We start from the raw sequence: 20277 nt of genomic DNA, 5'->3' as shown, positions 1-20277 counted from the left end.
AAAAGTTTTTTTAAATAAACATTTCCACAGAACCACTTATACTCCGAATACCATTCATTCCGAATGTACACTTTGTCTTTTGACTTTCCCCTTTTTTCCACATCGAGAGAAGGCACAGGTCTCTTGCAATTTAAAAAATCCTTTTTGTCCTCGATTTTCCATCTGGAAAATGGTATTTGAAATAAAATCAGGCGATGGGCAATGGCAATGCTGCTTCAATTTTTACGTTACTCGTTCCCCCATGCCGCAATTGACTCTCGTGTTGGCCGCCTCATTGCCAAGACAAACGCCGTAAACAACGCTATGAAGTGAAGCGAAATACAAAATGATTTCGATCCACGTCACTTGCTTATGCTCTACGTTGTGTTGTACGAGGTTAACGTTCATGCTCAACGAAGGCAATGTTTTTTTAGAAGGCATTCACCGCCTTCTGTTCACACTATTCACACTATTCTGTTTACTTCTGCGTATAAAACAAAACAAACACAATACATTTTCAATACAGAATTATACCTAAATTACAAAATAATTTTGAATTGCACAACCAAACGGAAATTTTAAGTGAATCGGTGCATTACTTGCATCACCTGGCGAGCCACCACTGGACTGAAACAGGTAAAACATAAATAATTATAATAAAATTTTTGGAAATACATCATTTATTGAATGATCTACAATTTATATATCAGTTACAAAAGTTCCAAGAAAATCACAAACAGTTATAAAGTAGCTGCCTTGATTTGTTTTTACAATGTGGTAATAAAGAGACTGAAAATTGAAACAACTAAAACAAGCAGCTATTCATTTAAAATGGGGAATAAAACAGGATTGGTCCCACAAAACAAATTAACGATAACAAAAATGAGAAAACTTTGATTTGTGTTTGTACTACGATTTATAAAAAAATAAATTAATTATATAAGACATACAATATTGAAGTCTAGAAATAAATATAAATACTTAAATACTGTGTAAACATGTATAATAAATTACATGTGAGTCAACATCCAACACAATTTGTTAAAACAAAAAAATATATATTTTATATTTTACAATCACATCACTATAAAACAAAAAATATTTCCATAAATTACTACAGATTTTCAATATTTATCACAAAATTAGTTTAAAAATTTATATAAATTATAAAATAACTCGATAAAATTAATATATTAAAATGACGATTACAACTAAAATTAAAATATTTTATTTTAAAAAGCTGATATGTAACAGCTTCAGTATTAAAAAAAAAATTAAAGACCTGGTCTGATATAAGGAACTCAGAAATATTACATTTTCCACATAAGTACACGAAAATGTAACTAATTTATCTTATCGTCACATTTCTATAAAATATATACATAGGTAGTTCTTCTAACTAGCACGAGCACATTTTAAAGTATATTATTCACAAATGATGGCAACATTATTGTGGTTGCACAATTCTTTCTAAAATTACAAACATCAATCTTAACCACAACTACAAATTTACACTTAAACCATTGAGCTTAATTTTTGTATGGCCATACTTGATACTCAAGTATCAAGTATGTATATAATCAAACCTTGTAGGCCGACTGAAAAATTTCTTAATGACAGACAGCCAATTATTTTTTCTTACTGGCTTTTTCTGCTTTTCGGTGTTGTTTCTCTTTTTCTTTCCGATCTTTTTCCATTTGCTTTCTTTCTTTTTCAGCTTGCACTTTTAATTCTTTAATTTTACGTTTAAGGCGGCTCTTATCATCACTTGTTATACCTAATATTTTAAAGTCCGCTGAGGTCAATAACAACAGTGCACTACCATTCACTTGCAATTCAGCAAACTTCGAAACATGCTGTTCCATTCCTATTGCTAATAACCATTGGCACACCTAAAACAGATGACAGTGAATTATTGGCTGATAATAATAAAACTTTACATGGTTTGTCAAATAATAATTTTGTCTTCAGTATTGAAGGAAAGAGATTTATGTATTAAACATTTTAGTACTCAACAATAACTAGTAATACGAGGGTTGTCTTTTATATTTTGGAAATGGATGCTGGTGCTGCCATCTAACAATCAACGTCCCTAGCGTAAAGTTTGACTTTTTATCAGTAAACTTATTCAGAACATTTTGACGTACAGGTGTTATTTGTGTTGTTTACACTGACTTAAAAATTCATCTCGGACATAAAATATAAATTAAATCGTGAACATTTCCGTGCGACAACAATTTTCGATCTGGACTATCTCAACAATAGTGCATTGATCAACATAATTCGACTTTTGGCGATGCAGCACCATCAAAAACCACTGTATATAGGCAGTATATGGAATTCAATATAACCATGGTTCGCTCATTACCGAATTTTGTGAAGGTCGACCAAATTCGGATACTGTTCATGTGACTTATCGTAAGATTGAGGCATTCTTGGGCATTAGTGGGATCAGCATACATTTAATATTGCAGGAACATTTGGTTGTTCATGTTGGATCCCACATAATTTGACAAATGCTCAAAAAAGGCATGTCGATTGGTCGAAAGATATTCTCAAGAAATACAATTGTGGTACTTCAGAACACCTCTATGACATCGTAACATGGATCTATGCATATGAGCCCAGCAGTCGACTGTATGGGTCTTTCAAGATGAGCCAAATCCAACAGATGGTCACCTGTCCCTTTTGGGAAAAACTGGACATGTGGTAACTGTACCATTAGTGCAATATTGGATGGTCAATGGCACACAATCATTTGTTTGACAGCAGTCTTTGGAAAAATAAGGCACACCAACCGTTGAAGAGGCTTTTTGAGAAATGAAAATGTCGAATTGATGATTCATCCCCTGATATGGCACCCGATATCTTTTTTTTTTATTCCCGCATATCAAAAATGAATTATGAGGTCAATGTTTTTAGTTATCAAGTGGTTGATATGTTCAAAAAGCATGTTTTGGAGGTACCCTTAATAGGAATGAAAAGTGCTTCGGAAATGGTTCAAGGGCAAGCAAAAGTGTATTGATCTTCATGGTGAATATTTTGAAAAACCATACAGCCGACATACGAGGATTAATTTCTTTTTTATTCTCTATTCCCTAAATATAAAAAGCAACCCTCGTAGTGAATAACTGTTGTCCTGCAGTTGCAAATAAAAAAAGAACATTAACTTAAACTAAAAAACTGCATCTGGAGAATATTGAGAAATTAGTTAAACCAAAAAATAACAAATGATTATCAAGGAAATTTTTCTAACATCACTTTCATATCAAAATATGTTTTTCTGGAAAAATTAATGTTTCAATCATATGTTTTTAAATTGTGTGGTGTTGAATTGTTGATTGTATTTTGGTCCCACATACACATATACATTTTGTCCCAACGGGACAGTAACCTTCAACTGCAAAGAAAATTGAAATGTTCATTTCTTAAATATGTATATTTTTATTATTTTTTAATGTTTTTGGTGAAAGAGTTAGTTAATTTAAATCGGTAGTTATTTTTCTTATTTCAATTTACAATTTTACTTGTATGAAGTAAACGAAAAATTAGGAAAATTACTAAATATCTGTTGGCTTAACTGTTAACCATTTCTGTACCGATTTTTTAAGTAAAACTAAATCCAAAGATCTTGCATCTTATGCTAGAGGTTGCTACAGTCCATTTGATATCTGAAGGAACTGGAAGGAAAGTGTCAGCCATATTGAGCAATTTGTCGCAAATTAGATAATTTTGAATTTGCAAAACATACTTGTAAAAGTGATTTATCAATTAAAACCATTTTATTTGAACATTTTGATAACAAAGAACTTAATATTTTATGTTTTTGTCTACTAACTATTAATATGTATATGGAATTTTTAATCATAATTTTATCCATTATTTCTAATTTGCAATTAGATATTATTTTATTACAACAGATTTTAACTATTAGTCTTGACAATGACATTAATTGAAACATCTAAATGCAAAATTGTAACCAAAATTGTTTTATTAATTGTTTTGTTTTCAGTTGTAAAAGCCAAAACAATGCAGCTCATAATTTTGAATCATGCTAAATTAAAAATATTACACATTTGGTGGTATTTTTAATGCAATATTCTTGAGTATACAGGATGTGGTGTCTTTAATGCAGAAAAAATTAAATACCTAGGAATATACATAAAAAAAAAGGTTAATGTCAAGTAGTTTTGTCAAGAAAATGGAACATCAATTTTGTAGTGAAAAAATAAATCTTAGTATGGCCCTGGCAAAAAATATTCGATAGCTCAACCTGCGGACATTTGCCGAACTAAACTAATCGAAAATCTGAGCAGATGAGTATTGCCATATGTAAATGCATGAAATGAACAAAAAGGAAAAAACAGGTTTTCGATGCAAATACAGAAAAATACAATACTTGTAATAACTAAATAACAAAATACAAAAAAAAATTGTAAAAAATTAGTCACGTAGTATGGGTACGTTCCCCTACAATAATATGGTATGTAATTCTTACTCCTTATTAAATGGTTCACTGTACACTAAAGATAAAAATCCATAGGGGTAAGATCTGGTGCTCGAAGTGGCCACATCACAGTACCAAATCGTCCTATCCATCGCCGAGGGAATTTACGATTGAGGATAATTCAAACCATTTAAGTGCTGTGTGGAGGAGGTCTATCTTGGAAATACCACATTCATGCTGGTATGTATAGTAATGTGTAGTCCTGAAAATGAATTTCTCGAATACTGTGATGATTTTCATGAGCCTGAATGTGCATGAGGTATGAAAGTTTACAATTCCATCAAGAGTAAACTTTGATATGTCTGTTACACACACGATTGTTGCAAAATCTACTTCTCATATGCATTGCCTCAAAAACCATCGGCAGAAACACATTTGTTGCAGACAATCTACTGAGAAAATCTGCTGGACAGGTTGTAGATGATACAGATTTAACATTTAACGGCAGATTTAATGGATGCAATGGCGAGTTTCCTATTCATTGTGCAATGCAACGAACACTATTCCCAGGTTGTTCGCCAACAGTAGCTATTATGGCATCCTCAACAATGCGGTTTAACTTGAAAGCCGCCTCCTTCTGCTCAAGTGTTAACACTTCCTGCCTCTTGCAACCGTTGAACACAATGTAAAATAGTAATTGCGTGTGGATGACGATATTGTTTCCGGTATAACCAATTTGCCCTGAGAGCATTTTTTTCTGCCGCACCATATCTGCACGCTCGACAGTAGAAAACGCATTACCATTTTCGTTATCCATTGAAGAATTAGTTTAAGCAAGGACTTGGCAAAAGCACAATAAAAAATAAGGAATAATTTTAATAAAATAGCAATTGCATGTTTCTTACTTTTTACATTTACATTACGACTAATACTGCACTTCTGTTACTTAAAACAACAATACAACACAATCTAAGTCCATAAACACGACGTCTCAACAACAGAACGATCTTATTGACACGAGTTAACAGCGACAGTCAACGGAACGAGAAGCCACTGTACTTCGGACTGGTTAATTATTTCTTTAGTTATACTACTTATAAGACCACTTGATCTCTTTTCCATAGGCGGCAGAGTATTGTCACTGCGCATACGAAGGTTAGAGCTCATAGTGCAAACAGGAATGGTATTAACTTGTCACTTTTTGTAAAATATTTGTAATACTCAAATCTCATAATTACCTTATGCATATATGTACTTTTTAATTTTCTGTAACCTCGTAATAATTTCTGGACCTCGTTAAAAATTTTCAAAAGTATCAGGACCCCACCTAAAATTCTTGCCGACCCCTGCTACATAATGTCGATTATCTCAAAAATGGTTATATTTAGGTAAAGGGAAGCTTCTCATGTTAATATAAACAGTTGTTAATTGTTTTTTCATATAATTTTAATTTTTATAAAAGTTTCATGCAACATATTAAATATTATCTAATTGATATAATTTTTATATTAATATTTATCGTTACATTTTTTATGTACAACTAAGAATTTTTTAATGGAAATGTAGTAAATGTATGAAAAATTTTAAGTTTTTAAAATAGTTTATGTCCCTACTAAATATTTGCACCAGAAGTAATGTATGGATACTATTATGAGATTACTAGTCATTGTTTTCTTACTAATAGAAAATCAAATACGTAGACTCTTCTAGAATTTGATATAAGTATCTTATTTATAAATAAAAGATACATACTTGTTCTTTACTCCACTCTGAAACAGGCGCTGACTGCCAGAAGTGCGAGCTCCTCTTATCACTACTTATACTGCAAGAAGATAAACTGAGATCAGTAGTTGCCCATGACGCGTCATGCCTCGAAGGGGATACAGAACCAGAAGATAAGCTTGAAGGGGATGGTGGCGTTGGTGAAGTGCTACCTTGGTGCTGCCAAGGCGTACTACCTGGGGGTGATAATGTAACAGGAACAACTTTCTTTACTACAACACAAATGTCTATTTTATTCATCTATACTAAAAATAAGTTGAACATACCTTTGGCATTTGCTTCATTCACTGCTTGCCTAATTTCCTCAAGCAAATGGTGAGCAGGATCACTTTTTGATTTGTCATTCAATTCATCTATGGAGCTATTAATACTGTCAGTACCAAGACGCTTTTCTCTTTCAGCTAAAACCTACAGACATTAATACTTTAATAAAAGCTTTCTGTTTTTATGTAGAAATTAACAAAATAGAAAAAAATATTTAATAATACAATACTAACAAGTAACAACTAAAACAAAACTTTCTTTCATATTTCTACAGTGCCTTCATAAATGCCCCGAGTCCCACGTGGCCAGATTTGTTTTGGCGCTCAGTAAATTTGATTTTTTTAGATGTGTTTCAGAAATTACCAAACTTTCGTGTTTTTATGCCTGTTGTTTGTACAATTTAACAGTGTTTATCAGTATTTCTGTGCTCTTCTACAAATTACTTTTTGTGTGTTGAGTAGAAAAAAAATTTTTCTTTTCAGAACTCCGAAAATTCGACGTTTCTCTCCGAACATTTTAAGGTTATGTTTCATTTGTTGCTTCCTTATTTCTTATAGATTTGGGTAAAAAATATCGTTTACATTGGAACAAGATGCATTTATTTTGATGGCATATTTCGCAGTGGTACAAGCAATGCAAATGGGAGTTGATCTTACTTTTTGCAGTCCTGTGTGGAACAACTGATGATACTAATAATGTATATGATGAGTTTAAAAACAAGTTAATCCTTATTAAAAGATATGAGGAAAAAACATTGCATTTGCAAGGGCAAGTCCACAGGCAGACCTTTCCACACACACTTTAAAAGCTGGAAGCAACAATTGAACATGAAATAAACATTATAACACCAAATGAACTTGTACGCGTGTATGAAATGCAGAGTAAATTTGTGTTTAGAAAATGAAGGTCATTTTGAACATTTATTATAAATTTGATTAATATAATAAGTTTTTGTTAGATGAGGAAAAAACTTTGTGTTTATGTTACCTTGTAAGGTAAACTAATTTCCTACAATTTATATTTATTATTATTTAAAAATTACACTTGAATAAAGCGTATTTTAGTTATGTGCTTTGTTACCTATACAAAAAATTCATTTTGTGATAACGTGACTTATTCATTTTTCAAGTAAAAATTTTTCATATCTTGTAAAATAAGGTATGTTTACTCTTACGCAAAATAACATTTTTGTGTTTTTGATCCTGAACAACAAAATTGAAGTTCGTCATAGTGATTCGTATTTTTTAAACAAGCAAACCTTTTATTAAGAATGCCTTTTTTCCTATTTTACTTTTTGGTCCATTTCTCATCATGTAAACTCAATCCGCAGACATACTATATACATTAAATATTAAATTGAATTTGTAAAATTGACGCTGCCATTCTCGTCCTTAATTAAAGTATGAGAAGGAATACACAGGCCTACATTTTAATACCTTATAAAATGTAGATATACATAATTGATCATAAATAACTAAATGATACTAATTACAAATTTGCTGTTAGTTTTTTTTGTATTACGTACAGTTTTTTACAAATCACTATAACAACATAATCAGTAAAGTAAATACATTTATTCATATGGTACAATAATATATCTTGAAATACCACTTTGCTTTATTATAATAAATGAAACACCTCTATTAGTTTAAAGCTGCTGGCGGAATTTCAATTAGTGAGCATGCATTGACTATTTTTATATTATATATTTATATTTATGTTAGTTAACTAAGTGAACAATTCATAACGTCAAGTCCTTCTGTATGAATTTAAAATATTTAATTTAATTTTGGATTAAACAGAATTTTAACATGATTCTAACAAAAATATTCATTTTGTTTCAGCACCATTTTAACGTCACTTTTTAGCTATTTTTGTAATACTATTGCCATTATAACTAAGTGCGTTTGTTTGGAGCTTTCAGTTTAACACATTCCATTACACCAAATCACTTGATTAATTTACCATTAATTTAAAATAATAATTATTTTAGAGAAATTCGTAGTCTTTCCGAAGTCAGTTGAACATGTATAAAAAAACCGAGCAATCAAATTTAATGAGTTTCATAGGCATCCCTAAAAAAGTTTTCTGCTAAAGGTAAAAAATTATAATTGTATATAATGTGTAGAAAATTTCTATTATATGTCCATTTGTCCAACAACATACTTTAATTATTTGTGTTCTCAAACAATTTTATTTTATTGACAGTAAATTTCGTTTTGTTCCATTTCAAAAGGTCTCCAAAATGCCATGCTGTAATATTATTTCTCCCTTTCGCAATTGTAATATAAATGATTAATAGAAGGTGCCTATAAAAAATTAAAATTGCCTAAATCACACCAAATTCCGCATTGCTGCACTGCACTGCTGAGCAATTTGTCAATCACTTGTCAAAAGCTGAGATTTATTGCCCAGTAGGCCAATACAGTTGTGTCAGATTTCATTTGCCCGCGCTTGCATTCTTCAAATGGGCGTATACATTTCTACCATCTCCACATGTAGTTCGACCAGACCTGTATATGGGTATGGTTAAATAAATATGGGAACAAGTTTTTCAAATATTTCAATGCCGAGTTGCTGCGTCAGCGACCGAACCTGGTACATACCGTCAACGACTTAGTTCTTCAATTGATATCGCAAAGACTATACTTTCGTGTATTTTTTCTTTCCTTAAGCCTTCACCCGTTTTTGTATCAATTTAGCCAAATTAAGTTTTACTGCACCGTTGCGCTACTATCAGAAACAAAAGAGAAAAGTTTGGACTTTATTAGTAATAAATACCCCAACTGAGTAGCTATTTATCATTCCACAGTAAGCAAAATTGAAAAGTTTAGATAAATGGGTCATGTAAATCACGTCCCTAAAGGTAGTAGAAAACAACTAAAAAAGGAAAAATGGCACTCTTACCAAGTTACCTTAATTCAGGAGCTTTTGGAAGACGATTTTGATAAACGGGTCAAATTTTGTAAAATTTTAATGGAAAAAAAAACAATTGAAATCCGATGTTTCTAAAAAGACTTTTTTTCTGATGAAACTACATTCCTTGTAAATGATCCTGTAAACAGTCAACCTTATCGGTATTGGGCAATTGAAAATCCACATTGGATGCAGTAGTATCACACTCAGTACCCAGAGAAAGTAATATCACACGAGCATAATTTTTTGAAAGAACTTTAACAAGTCCCAGATATTTTTAATTTCTGCGAGACGATTTGCTCCCTAAACTAAAACGACTGTTTCCAATCATAAATGATTTGTGGTTTCAGCAAGATGGTGCTGTTTTTTCTATTACTATGTAAAGTTTGATCTATGCATATAGTTTACACTTCCTCGATTTATGTACGTTTACATTTTGCCTAATATGTAAAATTAAACATTAAACCAAGTCTTGTCCCAAAAGAATAAGGTTATTGACCAAATTTCAAAAAGTAGATAATATAATTCTACATGTACTAACTAGTGTGTATACACAATTGGAGATTGAGAAATGTGTCACATTATCTTCGGGAATAGCATGGGATAATTTCGATCGATTTGTAGAGACTTCAGGAAAGTCAACTATGGGAAAAGATACTCTGCATGATACAGTAGGTATAATATATCTAACTATACCTACAGAAGAACAACTGAATATTATTCAAAGGAATGATGAATACTTCAGAAGTGAAATCATTTCATCTTCGTTGAATCTGCGCGATTTATACGGACGAAGAAAACGAGCTTTCGACGCTGAAGAATTTGGAGATTTTGGCCAAGCGAAGCAAGTTCGTCCACTATTTTGGCAAAGTAGTATCAATCGATAGAACATCCTCAAAATGTAGTTGTTTTTCACCATTTCAATTTTATGTGGTTATTGTCGCATATGAATAAAATCGACAGCACGCCTATGTGGGTGGGATATCATGCGAAAATATTAAAAGATATAAGTGGTATGCAAAAAATTGAGTATTTAACTCAAATTAATAATACCCCACGGATCCTGCTGTAGTCAAGGAAACTTTGCGAAGAAGTTTACAAATCGCAGAAGAATGTGGAAAGATTTACTACAATGTCACTTATGACTTAGCTATGGCTAAAATAGCTTTAAGAATTCAAAGTGCAGATGATGGATTCTCTAAACTATTTATTCACTTAGGACCTTTTCATATAATGATGTCGTATCATAAAGCTATAGGAAAGTTCATAAGTGGATCTGGTTTGACGAATATACTTGTAGATAGCGATATTTTAGCAAGTGGGTTAGTAAATACATTTTTGATAGGCAAGCATTTTAATAGGTGCAAGAAAATTCATCCTCTGCTATCTCTAGCTCTGCAGATCCTCCACTTTGAGAGTTTTATACAATACTCACATTTGAATGATTCATATTTCGAAGACATTAAAACTTATTTATTGCAATTTAATGCTCAAAAGAATGATCATCCACAGATAACTGATGATACCACTAAATCATTATTCGCAAGATATGATCATTTTAAAAATAACACTTTACAAGGTAAACATGGCAAAACGCCACAGATTTATTTAATGTACGTGCAACTTGTAGATTATTATTTGATGATGGAATATAGCATTCGTACAGCAGATTTTGATATGTTCAAATTTGTATTAACAAAAATGGCTAATATATTCTTTATTATGAATCATCAAAATTACGCTAGATATCTGACCATTTATATCGATAAATTATCCACTATAGAAGAAACACATCCAGGATTACTCAACGATTATAAAGATTGTTTCTTTGGTGTTCGAAGAACGCCAAAACCTTTTTCGCGAATCCCAATTGATTTGACCTTAGAACAGACGATCAATGCAGATGCAGCTTCCAGGTCATCGGGAATTATCAACATTACCAATTCGTTTTCTGCTCGACGAAAATGGTTAGTTACGCATTCTTTACGAACAAGTTTAACAACAAATTTGTTGGACTTTTGTAATATGCGAAAAAAAGACGATATCTCGAAAGATTTAAAGAAATCAGCGATAACACATTGGAGTAAAAATTTGAATACCTTATTAGATTTTGTCAGACAGTGTACAAACCGTTTTTCTTCAAATTTACAAGAAGATCGTTTATACAACATATCATCCGGACAATCAGTACCTAACGAAATTTATGAATTTTTATCATCTGTTGAAATTGAAGGAGAGAAGAAACGGAACCAATTTGTATCTGAAGCAAATGCTGATCCAGAGAGATTCGATCGAGCTCTCTCAAAAAACAAAATTATAAATTTTGACTACAAAAATACAAAAAAAATTAAAATCTGTGGAACTGTAAAGGAAGTAAAAATTCAGCGGGATGTTTTCGGCAGACTATTATATGCATCAATGGAAAATCAAATAGACATAGAAAAGGCTTTAACATATCCTCTCGCTCCTATTTCTTTTGCCTTCTGTCACGTAGATGGTTCAATCTGCAAGACACAAAAGTCAGTAGTCATTCAAGAATTATTGTCACACCAAGAAAAAAATATTAATCCTCCATAAGCAGACCTGCATATTGTAGATGGGTTTTATTTGCTGCATACTATGAAAAATGTTCCAACCAGTTATAGCAAAATTTCGCAGCGTATTTTTCAACGCATCACGAATAATAGAAAAGAGGTCCACATAATTTTTGACAAATATAATCTGCCCAGCATAAAAGATTACGAACACCAACTTAGAGGCGAAATAGAAGCGTACTTTGACATTCAAAGAGAAAACAAGCGTTCCACAGATTTTAATAAACTATTAAGAAGCACAAATTTCAAAGAAAAATTTGTGGAATTTTTAATTCAAGATTGGACCAACCATGAGTTTGTTGTATTATGCCAAAATAAAAAAGTAATGTTGAATTATGATCGATGCTACGTTTTTGAGGTATCATCAAATAATGAAATGAGAAGAACCATCAATTACGATCTAACGTGTGATCACGAAGAAGCTGATACAAATATTGTGTACCATATTTGCAGCCTAAACTCTAATCAACGCATACGCGTTCACTGCACAGACTCCGACATTCCAGTGATTATGTTAACAAATTTTCAATTTCGGAAAGGTGATACTGAAATAGTCATCGACATGAGTACAAGCAAAAAAAGTTTATATCTTGATATCAATAAAATTTATAATAGCCTTGGTCCACAAATTTCGAGATCACTTGCAGTGTGCCATATCTTCACTGGAAATGATTACAATCCATCTTTTTATCGTAAAGGCAAAAAGATGCCTTTTAACCTTTTAAGAAAAAATATTAAATTTCAAGAAGCTTTCATCACACTAATTCAGATTTCTCCATCACAAATAGATTCTTCAAGTGAAGTATTCAAAACTATTGAAGAATTTGTATGTAAAATATATTCATTAAAATCAAGAGACGTAAATAAAGGACGTTATGAACTGTTCGAAAAAGGATATAAATCTCGAAGTGATAATGAGAATATTCTAAAAAAAAAAATTGTTGGATATGATGCATCGTGTTTACCGCCAACAAAACAAGAGCTACTGCAGCACATAAAAAGAACAATGTACATTAGCAGTATTTGGTGCAAAGCGTATTTAAGGACACCGACAGAAAAAGAACCCATAGAGTGCGGTTGGGAATTGATTGACAACAAATACCAGTTTTATTGGTTCGATGGACCAGAAAGTCCGTCAATAGGTCAATTATTAACCGATATTCAAGGTATTTATTCTATTTACTCGTATATCTCGTATTTATTTTATTAATAAAAAATATTCTATAAATAAATTTGTGCATCTCATTTCAGAGTCAGATCAAAGTGATGAAGATGATTGCGATGATAATTATGACTCTGATGAAAACGATTCTTCAAGCAAAGAAGGATAATTAAATGGCTAAAATTGCAATGACATTTTCTCTACATAAAATTGTATTTTTATATATTTTCTGTAATAAAATTGTCACATCAACATATTATGTATTTGAGGATCCATAGGAAAAAAAGGATTATGACTATAAACTGTTTCAGGCAGTTTAAAGTAATTAACTTACATACTATATTAGTGCATCGTGCACTAGGTATTTCTAAATAAATTAATATTATACTTGATATAAAAATCCTTTTTTCTCTTTGAAGTCTTCATTCTCGTTTGTTATTTTTCTTTACAAATATTTTCCTATTTTTCTAAAAGAAAATCCCAAAACTTTTGTGCATAATTTTACACCATACATACTTTTTTGAAATCGTTTAATTCTTTTCTCGATATTTATTTGAATAAATTGAGCTTAAGAGATTTACAATTACAGGAATAAAACGAAAAATATATATATGTTTCTATGGAATTTAGCTTAATATATGAAAATACTTTATTAGAAATTATAAATACAAGTGTACATTTTTTACGAAATTTTTTTCATCTTTTTTTGTAGGACTGACGATTTGCGGATATATTTTTGTCGGACATTACAATTTTTGCTTATAAAAAACACTTTTCTATCGTGTGTTATTTTTGTCCGACATGTGGTAATCGATTTTTCATACCCTGTGAGAATTCCAATTTCCAGCTGTCGGACTGAAAAAACGCGGCTTGAAATTTGTCGGACAACAATACCTTTTGACTGAATTAATTATTTACAATTAATTTTACTAAAAATTACCTATGTGGTAATTGATTTTCAATACCCTGCTATTTTGGCATGTTTCGACCGGTAGACACGTCAATGTCTGAGGAATTTCTGTCGGACAAATTTAAATCGGCATTTGCAACAAAATTTCCAGTTACTTAAGCTAAAAATAAAAGATGTGGTCTTGAGTTTTCAAGACCCCGGGAAATTGCTATGTTTTTGGAGTTTTCCGAGTGGAAAAGCGGAGGAATCGAGAAAAGTCGCAGAGGAAAAATGTGATAGACTTGTCAAAACGAAGCTCCTCAGGAGTTATAAAGTATGTGGTAATCAACTTTCCAGAGGGGGCCTGTACTGTGGACTATTAATGTTACACTTTATCACCATATCAATTAAAAAATATTACAAAATACTGGAATTTATAAAAAATACTTAATTTATTAAGTAATCCTATAAAATATGAATAAATATGAAGGAGACTTGAAAATATCTTTACATAAAATACGAAGGTAATATAGATATGCCATTGTCTAACAAGATGTTCACATCAAATATTTCAATTGTTTATCAATACCAAAATCTATTATGCAAGAAATTAAAAAATAAACATTGCATCAATACTGATTTTGGAACAGTTTTAATTAATTTCCAACATAAAATCCGTGATTTGTTTGACCAAACATTTTAGTTACACCCTATACAGGCTGTTACAAACAAAAACGTATTCCCAAAATTTCGTTTATTTTCAAATTTAATGTTTCAAAAATTAATCATGTTAGCCTTGATTTTTTAGAGGCATTATGTTGGTCCCCTGATTATGCAACCTTGCCCCCATTTAAGTTACTTTGTATCTCTAACCGTTTTCGAGATCCATGTAGTGGGAAGCGAATTTGTAACATCCTGTATATTTGGAAAAGCAATATTATTGTTGTTTTACAAACAGCTATCAGTTAAAAGCATCGGCTGAATTAAACTATATTCCATATTAACCAACACACGTCCAACACTGTCAAAGTTGTAACACGTAACTACTGTATAAAAAACATGATAGAATTATCAGAAACGTTGCTTAACTTACCTGCTTCAGTTGTTCAGCTAATGAAGGTGGTGGGCCAGTGGCTAAATTAATAGATCTATTCGTATTTTCACCCCATGGATCCGGACTTGGTTGTTGGACAATACTCCCTTCCTTTTGTATCTTTGAATAAACTACACTAGAACTTTGATTTGAAGAATACTGGCATGACTTTTGCACCTGAGTATATTGTACGATATATTGTGAATTTTGAACGTTATGTTGCATTTGTTGTGCAGGATATTGTACTTGAGTATATTGTGGCTTGGTATTAAGTGTTGTGGGTCTTGAACTACTTATAGTGGTGCTATTTGATTTTGGCTTAAATTCACTGGCTTGAGAAAATGCAGAATCGGTAACCTCATCTGCTGAATTATAACTTTCATCTAAACCATAATCTGAACTACTATTGCTTAAAGATCCCTTTTTCACACTTGGAAGTTGCCTAAAAAACAAAAAAACGTTTGTATGGATGAACATTTTTAAATATGTAATCGATTCAAGGTATATAATCCCAGTAAAATTTTAACAATTAATATTACAAAACAATAGCATCAATAACCCATTAGTCAGTAATAAAATTTGTTTTAATACATATTTCCTTCCAGATGAAATCAACTACCATTTACAAGAAAATCATCACAAAATAAGTGGCTGCATTACCATTATTATTATTAAAATATATAAATTTTACCATAATTATTTCAATTAATTAAAATTATGTCATATATTAAACGATGCATATCACTTTAATGTAAGAATTACAGGTAATAAAGTAATTAAAAAAACAATTATTTTCAACAGGTCATCTTCAAGCTCTATATAAACAGTCAATTGACCCCTGATTTATTAGAATTTTTTGTGTTAATTTTGGACAAGAAACACTTTGTAGAAGTCAAATATTTAATTTATAATATAACTTCACTATTTCATAAATTATAAAAAAAAAATAAATAAATATAGGGTATTTCGCATAAGAACCGACACAGACCAGGGGCATGTAGGGGAACCCAAAATATAGTGATTTAACGTAACTTACCTTTATACTAAGCTGCACCCCTGAGAAGTTATATAGGCCTTAAAAGTGGGGTTTTAAATTTCGAAAAAAATCAATCTTAGTTATACTTGAATTTAACCAGATTTGGTGCACGATAGCTTTAATCGATTGTAAGTAGAGTTCAATTGAAGTGTCTTACAAGATTGATAAGGGATGATGCACCATCAAAAATTGACAGAATTTTTAACCCGTTGGCAGACTTAAAGAATATTACTTTATTTATGGGGAATTTAATTTTAAAACATTTCTTACTCTTGTTAGTTTTCCAAAACCTTTGTCGTTTTCAACAGAAACATGAATAACTAATAATACGTATTGTAGCGGAGTTATTTAAAATCATAGAAAATTCAAAAGTTGGCTATGAATTTAAACGTCAAACTTGACGATTAGGAAAAAAGTCATTTAATTTTAGTAATTGTTTGCTGAGTGTTTTAAAAATGGCTGGGAAGTTTTCCCTTAGTGAACAAGTTGATATGTGAAGGAAACTACAGAAAAAGTGTTGAAAAATATCGGAGATTTCCAAATCGTGTATTCCCCCACAGAGAAACATTTTCCAATGTTGTTTCAGTAACACTCGAGAACGTGGTATTGCAATCTGGGCACAAGATGAAGAACATATTTTGAATACAATTGAAGATGACCCACATATTAATAATAATAATTTTATTTATCTATATAGTACAATAATGTTTACTATTTATTACAGGTACATATTACATATAGACAAATAGGAATAACGCTCAGTTCGCTGCATCAGCAGGGTACTGTTCTTCCGCGCATCCTAAAGAGAATAAACGATTCTAAAAAAATATATATTTTAAAATAGATGTGGGGACTAAAAAGAAAATATATAGCATATAAAAAATCAACAAATAATAGAGAAGTATCTTAAACTTGACTATTTAAAAAGTAAGATTTGAGAGATATCCTAAATTTGTAAAGCGACATTGGCATTGACATTGCTGCTGAGGTATTACTTAGATCATTATATAGTTTGACTATATTATGGGAGAAGGACCGTTCAAAGAAAGCGGTTCTATGTCTGGGCATAGATAATAAACCTTTATTTCGTATATTAACATTATGCACGTCCGTCCTAAATGTTATTTTATTATAGAGATACGGAGGAGTTTTTGTAGAAATCAACTTATGATAAAAACAGATTGCATGATAATTTCGTCTAGTTTTCATTGGCAACCACTTCAGACTCTTGAAAGCGGGGGATATATGATTATATTTTTTAATGCCGCATATAAATCAGACACAAGCATTTTACATTCTCTGGATTCTGGATGTATCAGTACTGTCTATACAAGGATTATAAAGAACATCACAGTAGTTAAATTGAGACAAGACCATAGACTCACATAGTAGCATCTTGATTTGCTTACTTAATATATGCCGACTACCGTATAGAAGTTTTAGATTTGCAAACGATTTTCTCAACATTGAATTTACAAATGATTTAAATCTCAAACCAGAGTCTAATATTACACCCAGGCTTTTAGCTTCTCTAGTAACAAAAAGAGGTTTATTGTTTATACAAATATGTATTGAGTGAATAACTTCATCCAAGACAGTATTTCGACCAAAAAGTAAAACGGAAGACTTAGAGCCATTTAGTTTTAAAGAGTGACCTGTCACAATAGTGGACAGAGCTGTTAAGTCACTACTAATTTTCTGGCAACAATTAATAGCCTCAGACGGTATAAAAGAGTAATACAGCTGGGTATCCTCTGCATAGAAATGATATTTACAATGGTTGATAAAGGTTTCAAGTACACGATCACTCAAGTAATTTCTAAAGAGCAGTATAGACTGTTCCGCGAGGCCCACGAAGTGTAATATGGCTAATAATATATCATGGTCGAGTATGTCGAAGGCCTTACTAAAGTCTAGCAGAACCAATGCACTGATTTTACCAATGTCAGCTTAGCCAATAATATCATCTGTAACGTTTAAAAGGGCAGATAAGCAACTGTGTTGTTTACGGAAACCTGATTGATGTAGAAGCATTAACTGATTGTTGTTGAGATAGTTCCGCAGTTGGTTTTCAATTATTTTTTCTAGCACCTTAGACAAAACTGGGAGAATTGCTATAGGCCTGAGGTCTTTGAATTCAGTTGGGTTAGAAATCTTTGGGATTGGTTTTATTAGAGATTCTTTCCAGCAAGAAGGATACACACTATTTTCTAAACAATAATTAAGTTGGGTTAGAAATCTTTGGGATTGGTTTTATTAGAGATTCTTTCCAGCAAGAAGGATACACACTATTTTCTAAACAATAATTAATTATATGTGTAACTAACGGAACTATATATGGACAGCATAATTTTATAAAGGTTATGTTAATACCGTCGGATCCAGTCGCCTTGGTGGATACATTATTAATTATTTTACTAACTTCTTCTTTATTAACTCTAGAAAAAGCAAAACTATTGGGTATATTATTCTTCGTATTAGAATTATAAAAGCTAATCCATTCGTGTTTAGTGTTGTTATCAACTTGCTGAATCGAGGTTACAAGAAAATTATTGATAGAGTTTGGATCTGCTAACTCATCAGGGATAGTTGGTATTACTTTATTAATAACATTCATACGTCTCAATTCTCTCCAGGTGTCTTTTAAATTGGAAGTGCAAAATTTGTATCCGAAGTAAGCCTTCTTTTCATTTTTTATTGCTGTATTAGTATAATTACGCCATACTCCTGCCAATAAATGGCATTCTTATTCAATTTAAACTTTTTCAATTTTTTGTCCCTAATCGACATGAGTAGCTTCAAATTGTCGGTCAGCCACGGGGCGTATGGTTTACGTAGCGTACATGTTTTAGTTGGAATATGTTTATTAAACAAGGTATTTAAATTGTCATTTAAAAAAACTAATTTTTCATCAATATTATCAATTTCAATTAAGTAAAAGAGAGGGAGCGTCGTTAAATCCAACATAAATAATTCATAATCCAAATTTTTATAATCTCTATATATTATTTGCTTGGGTACTGACTTTATCTGTGTCGCCAACTTAACGTAAACAAGGTCATGATCTGATATACGTCGGTTTATTTTAATTACGCCTTTATCTGAGACCAAGGACTTATCTGATATTACAATATGATCAATTAGTGAAGTAGATCTAGTAGGATGTTCAATGATCTGACTCAATTCAAGTATTTCCAAGAAGTCATTCATGGCTATGGCAGGTTTGTTCTCAAACTCCAACATGTCTATATTAAAATCACGAAGACAAAGCAAACAACTGGCATCAGTTTGAAGTAAATCACATACAAAAGTATTTTCCAACTCAGTTAAAAATAGATTGTAACTTAAATCAGGAGGACGATACACAACACCAATACAATATGCTTTATTCGAAACAGTAAGGTTTACCCAGAGTTGCTCTATACTGCGGGATGTCGACAAAACTTTAAATTTTAAATCATTTCTAACAAACATACCCACACCACCTCCTCTCGTCGAACGATCCTGTCTTATGAAATTGTACCCAGCTATGCTTATGTTATACGCTTGAATGTCAGAATTAAGCCAAGTCTCTGAAACTGCTAGAATATGATAATTATATTTGTTTAGGATATCCCTAATAGCGTGAAGTTTATTTACAAGTGAGCGAATATTTAAATGGGATATAAAAAAATTATCTTTTGGCATAATCTAAAATTGTGATATTTTACAAAGTGCCCAAATTAACCAAATCAGTGAAATAGTTATAAAGTGGTACTCCTGCTGATGAAGGGAAGGGAAAAAATCATATGAAAATAGTAAAGTAATAATATATCATATCATTCAGAAAACACAAGTATAATAAGCTTTAAAGAACAGTCGCGGACAATATAATTAAATTACAAATTTGATAAAGAGGAATCCTAAAAAGTATACAAACAAAAAAGAGAAAAAAAACACACAAACAACAGTCTCCTAAGTACTAGAATTCTATCTCGAGAAACTGGTATATCACAATCTTCTGTGCACCGAGTGATCAGACGTAATCTACTACACCCATATCATATCCAAAAATTTAATTCCCGCCGAATCTCAAAAACTTAAAATGTCTGTATCTCGAAAACGATTTAGTTTAT

At 31.4% G+C, this 20277-nt stretch overlaps 1 protein-coding gene across 1 annotated transcript in view; it reads right to left on the bottom strand.

The window, feature by feature from the left end:
* Positions 1-1185: 1185 nt before the first annotated feature.
* LOC108907548 (neurabin-1) overlaps positions 1186-20277 on the bottom strand; it is a gene marked incomplete at its 5' end in the record, with an annotated part of 42919 nt that continues 23827 nt past the window's right edge. Inside the window, 4 exons of the mRNA XM_018711285.2 lie at positions 1186-1871; positions 6179-6420; positions 6475-6616; positions 15127-15568. Of these exons, the coding sequence (XP_018566801.2) occupies positions 1608-1871; positions 6179-6420; positions 6475-6616; positions 15127-15568 (1090 nt within the window). The remainder of the gene's footprint in view (positions 1872-6178; positions 6421-6474; positions 6617-15126; positions 15569-20277) is intronic.

Source organism: Anoplophora glabripennis, unplaced genomic scaffold (assembly GCF_000390285.2).
Source record: "Anoplophora glabripennis isolate ALB-LARVAE unplaced genomic scaffold, Agla_2.0 scaffold204, whole genome shotgun sequence".
NCBI lineage: Eukaryota > Metazoa > Arthropoda > Insecta > Coleoptera > Cerambycidae > Anoplophora > Anoplophora glabripennis.
Note: the sequence above shows the minus strand (reverse complement) of the source record. Positions and strands in the feature narration are given on the sequence as shown.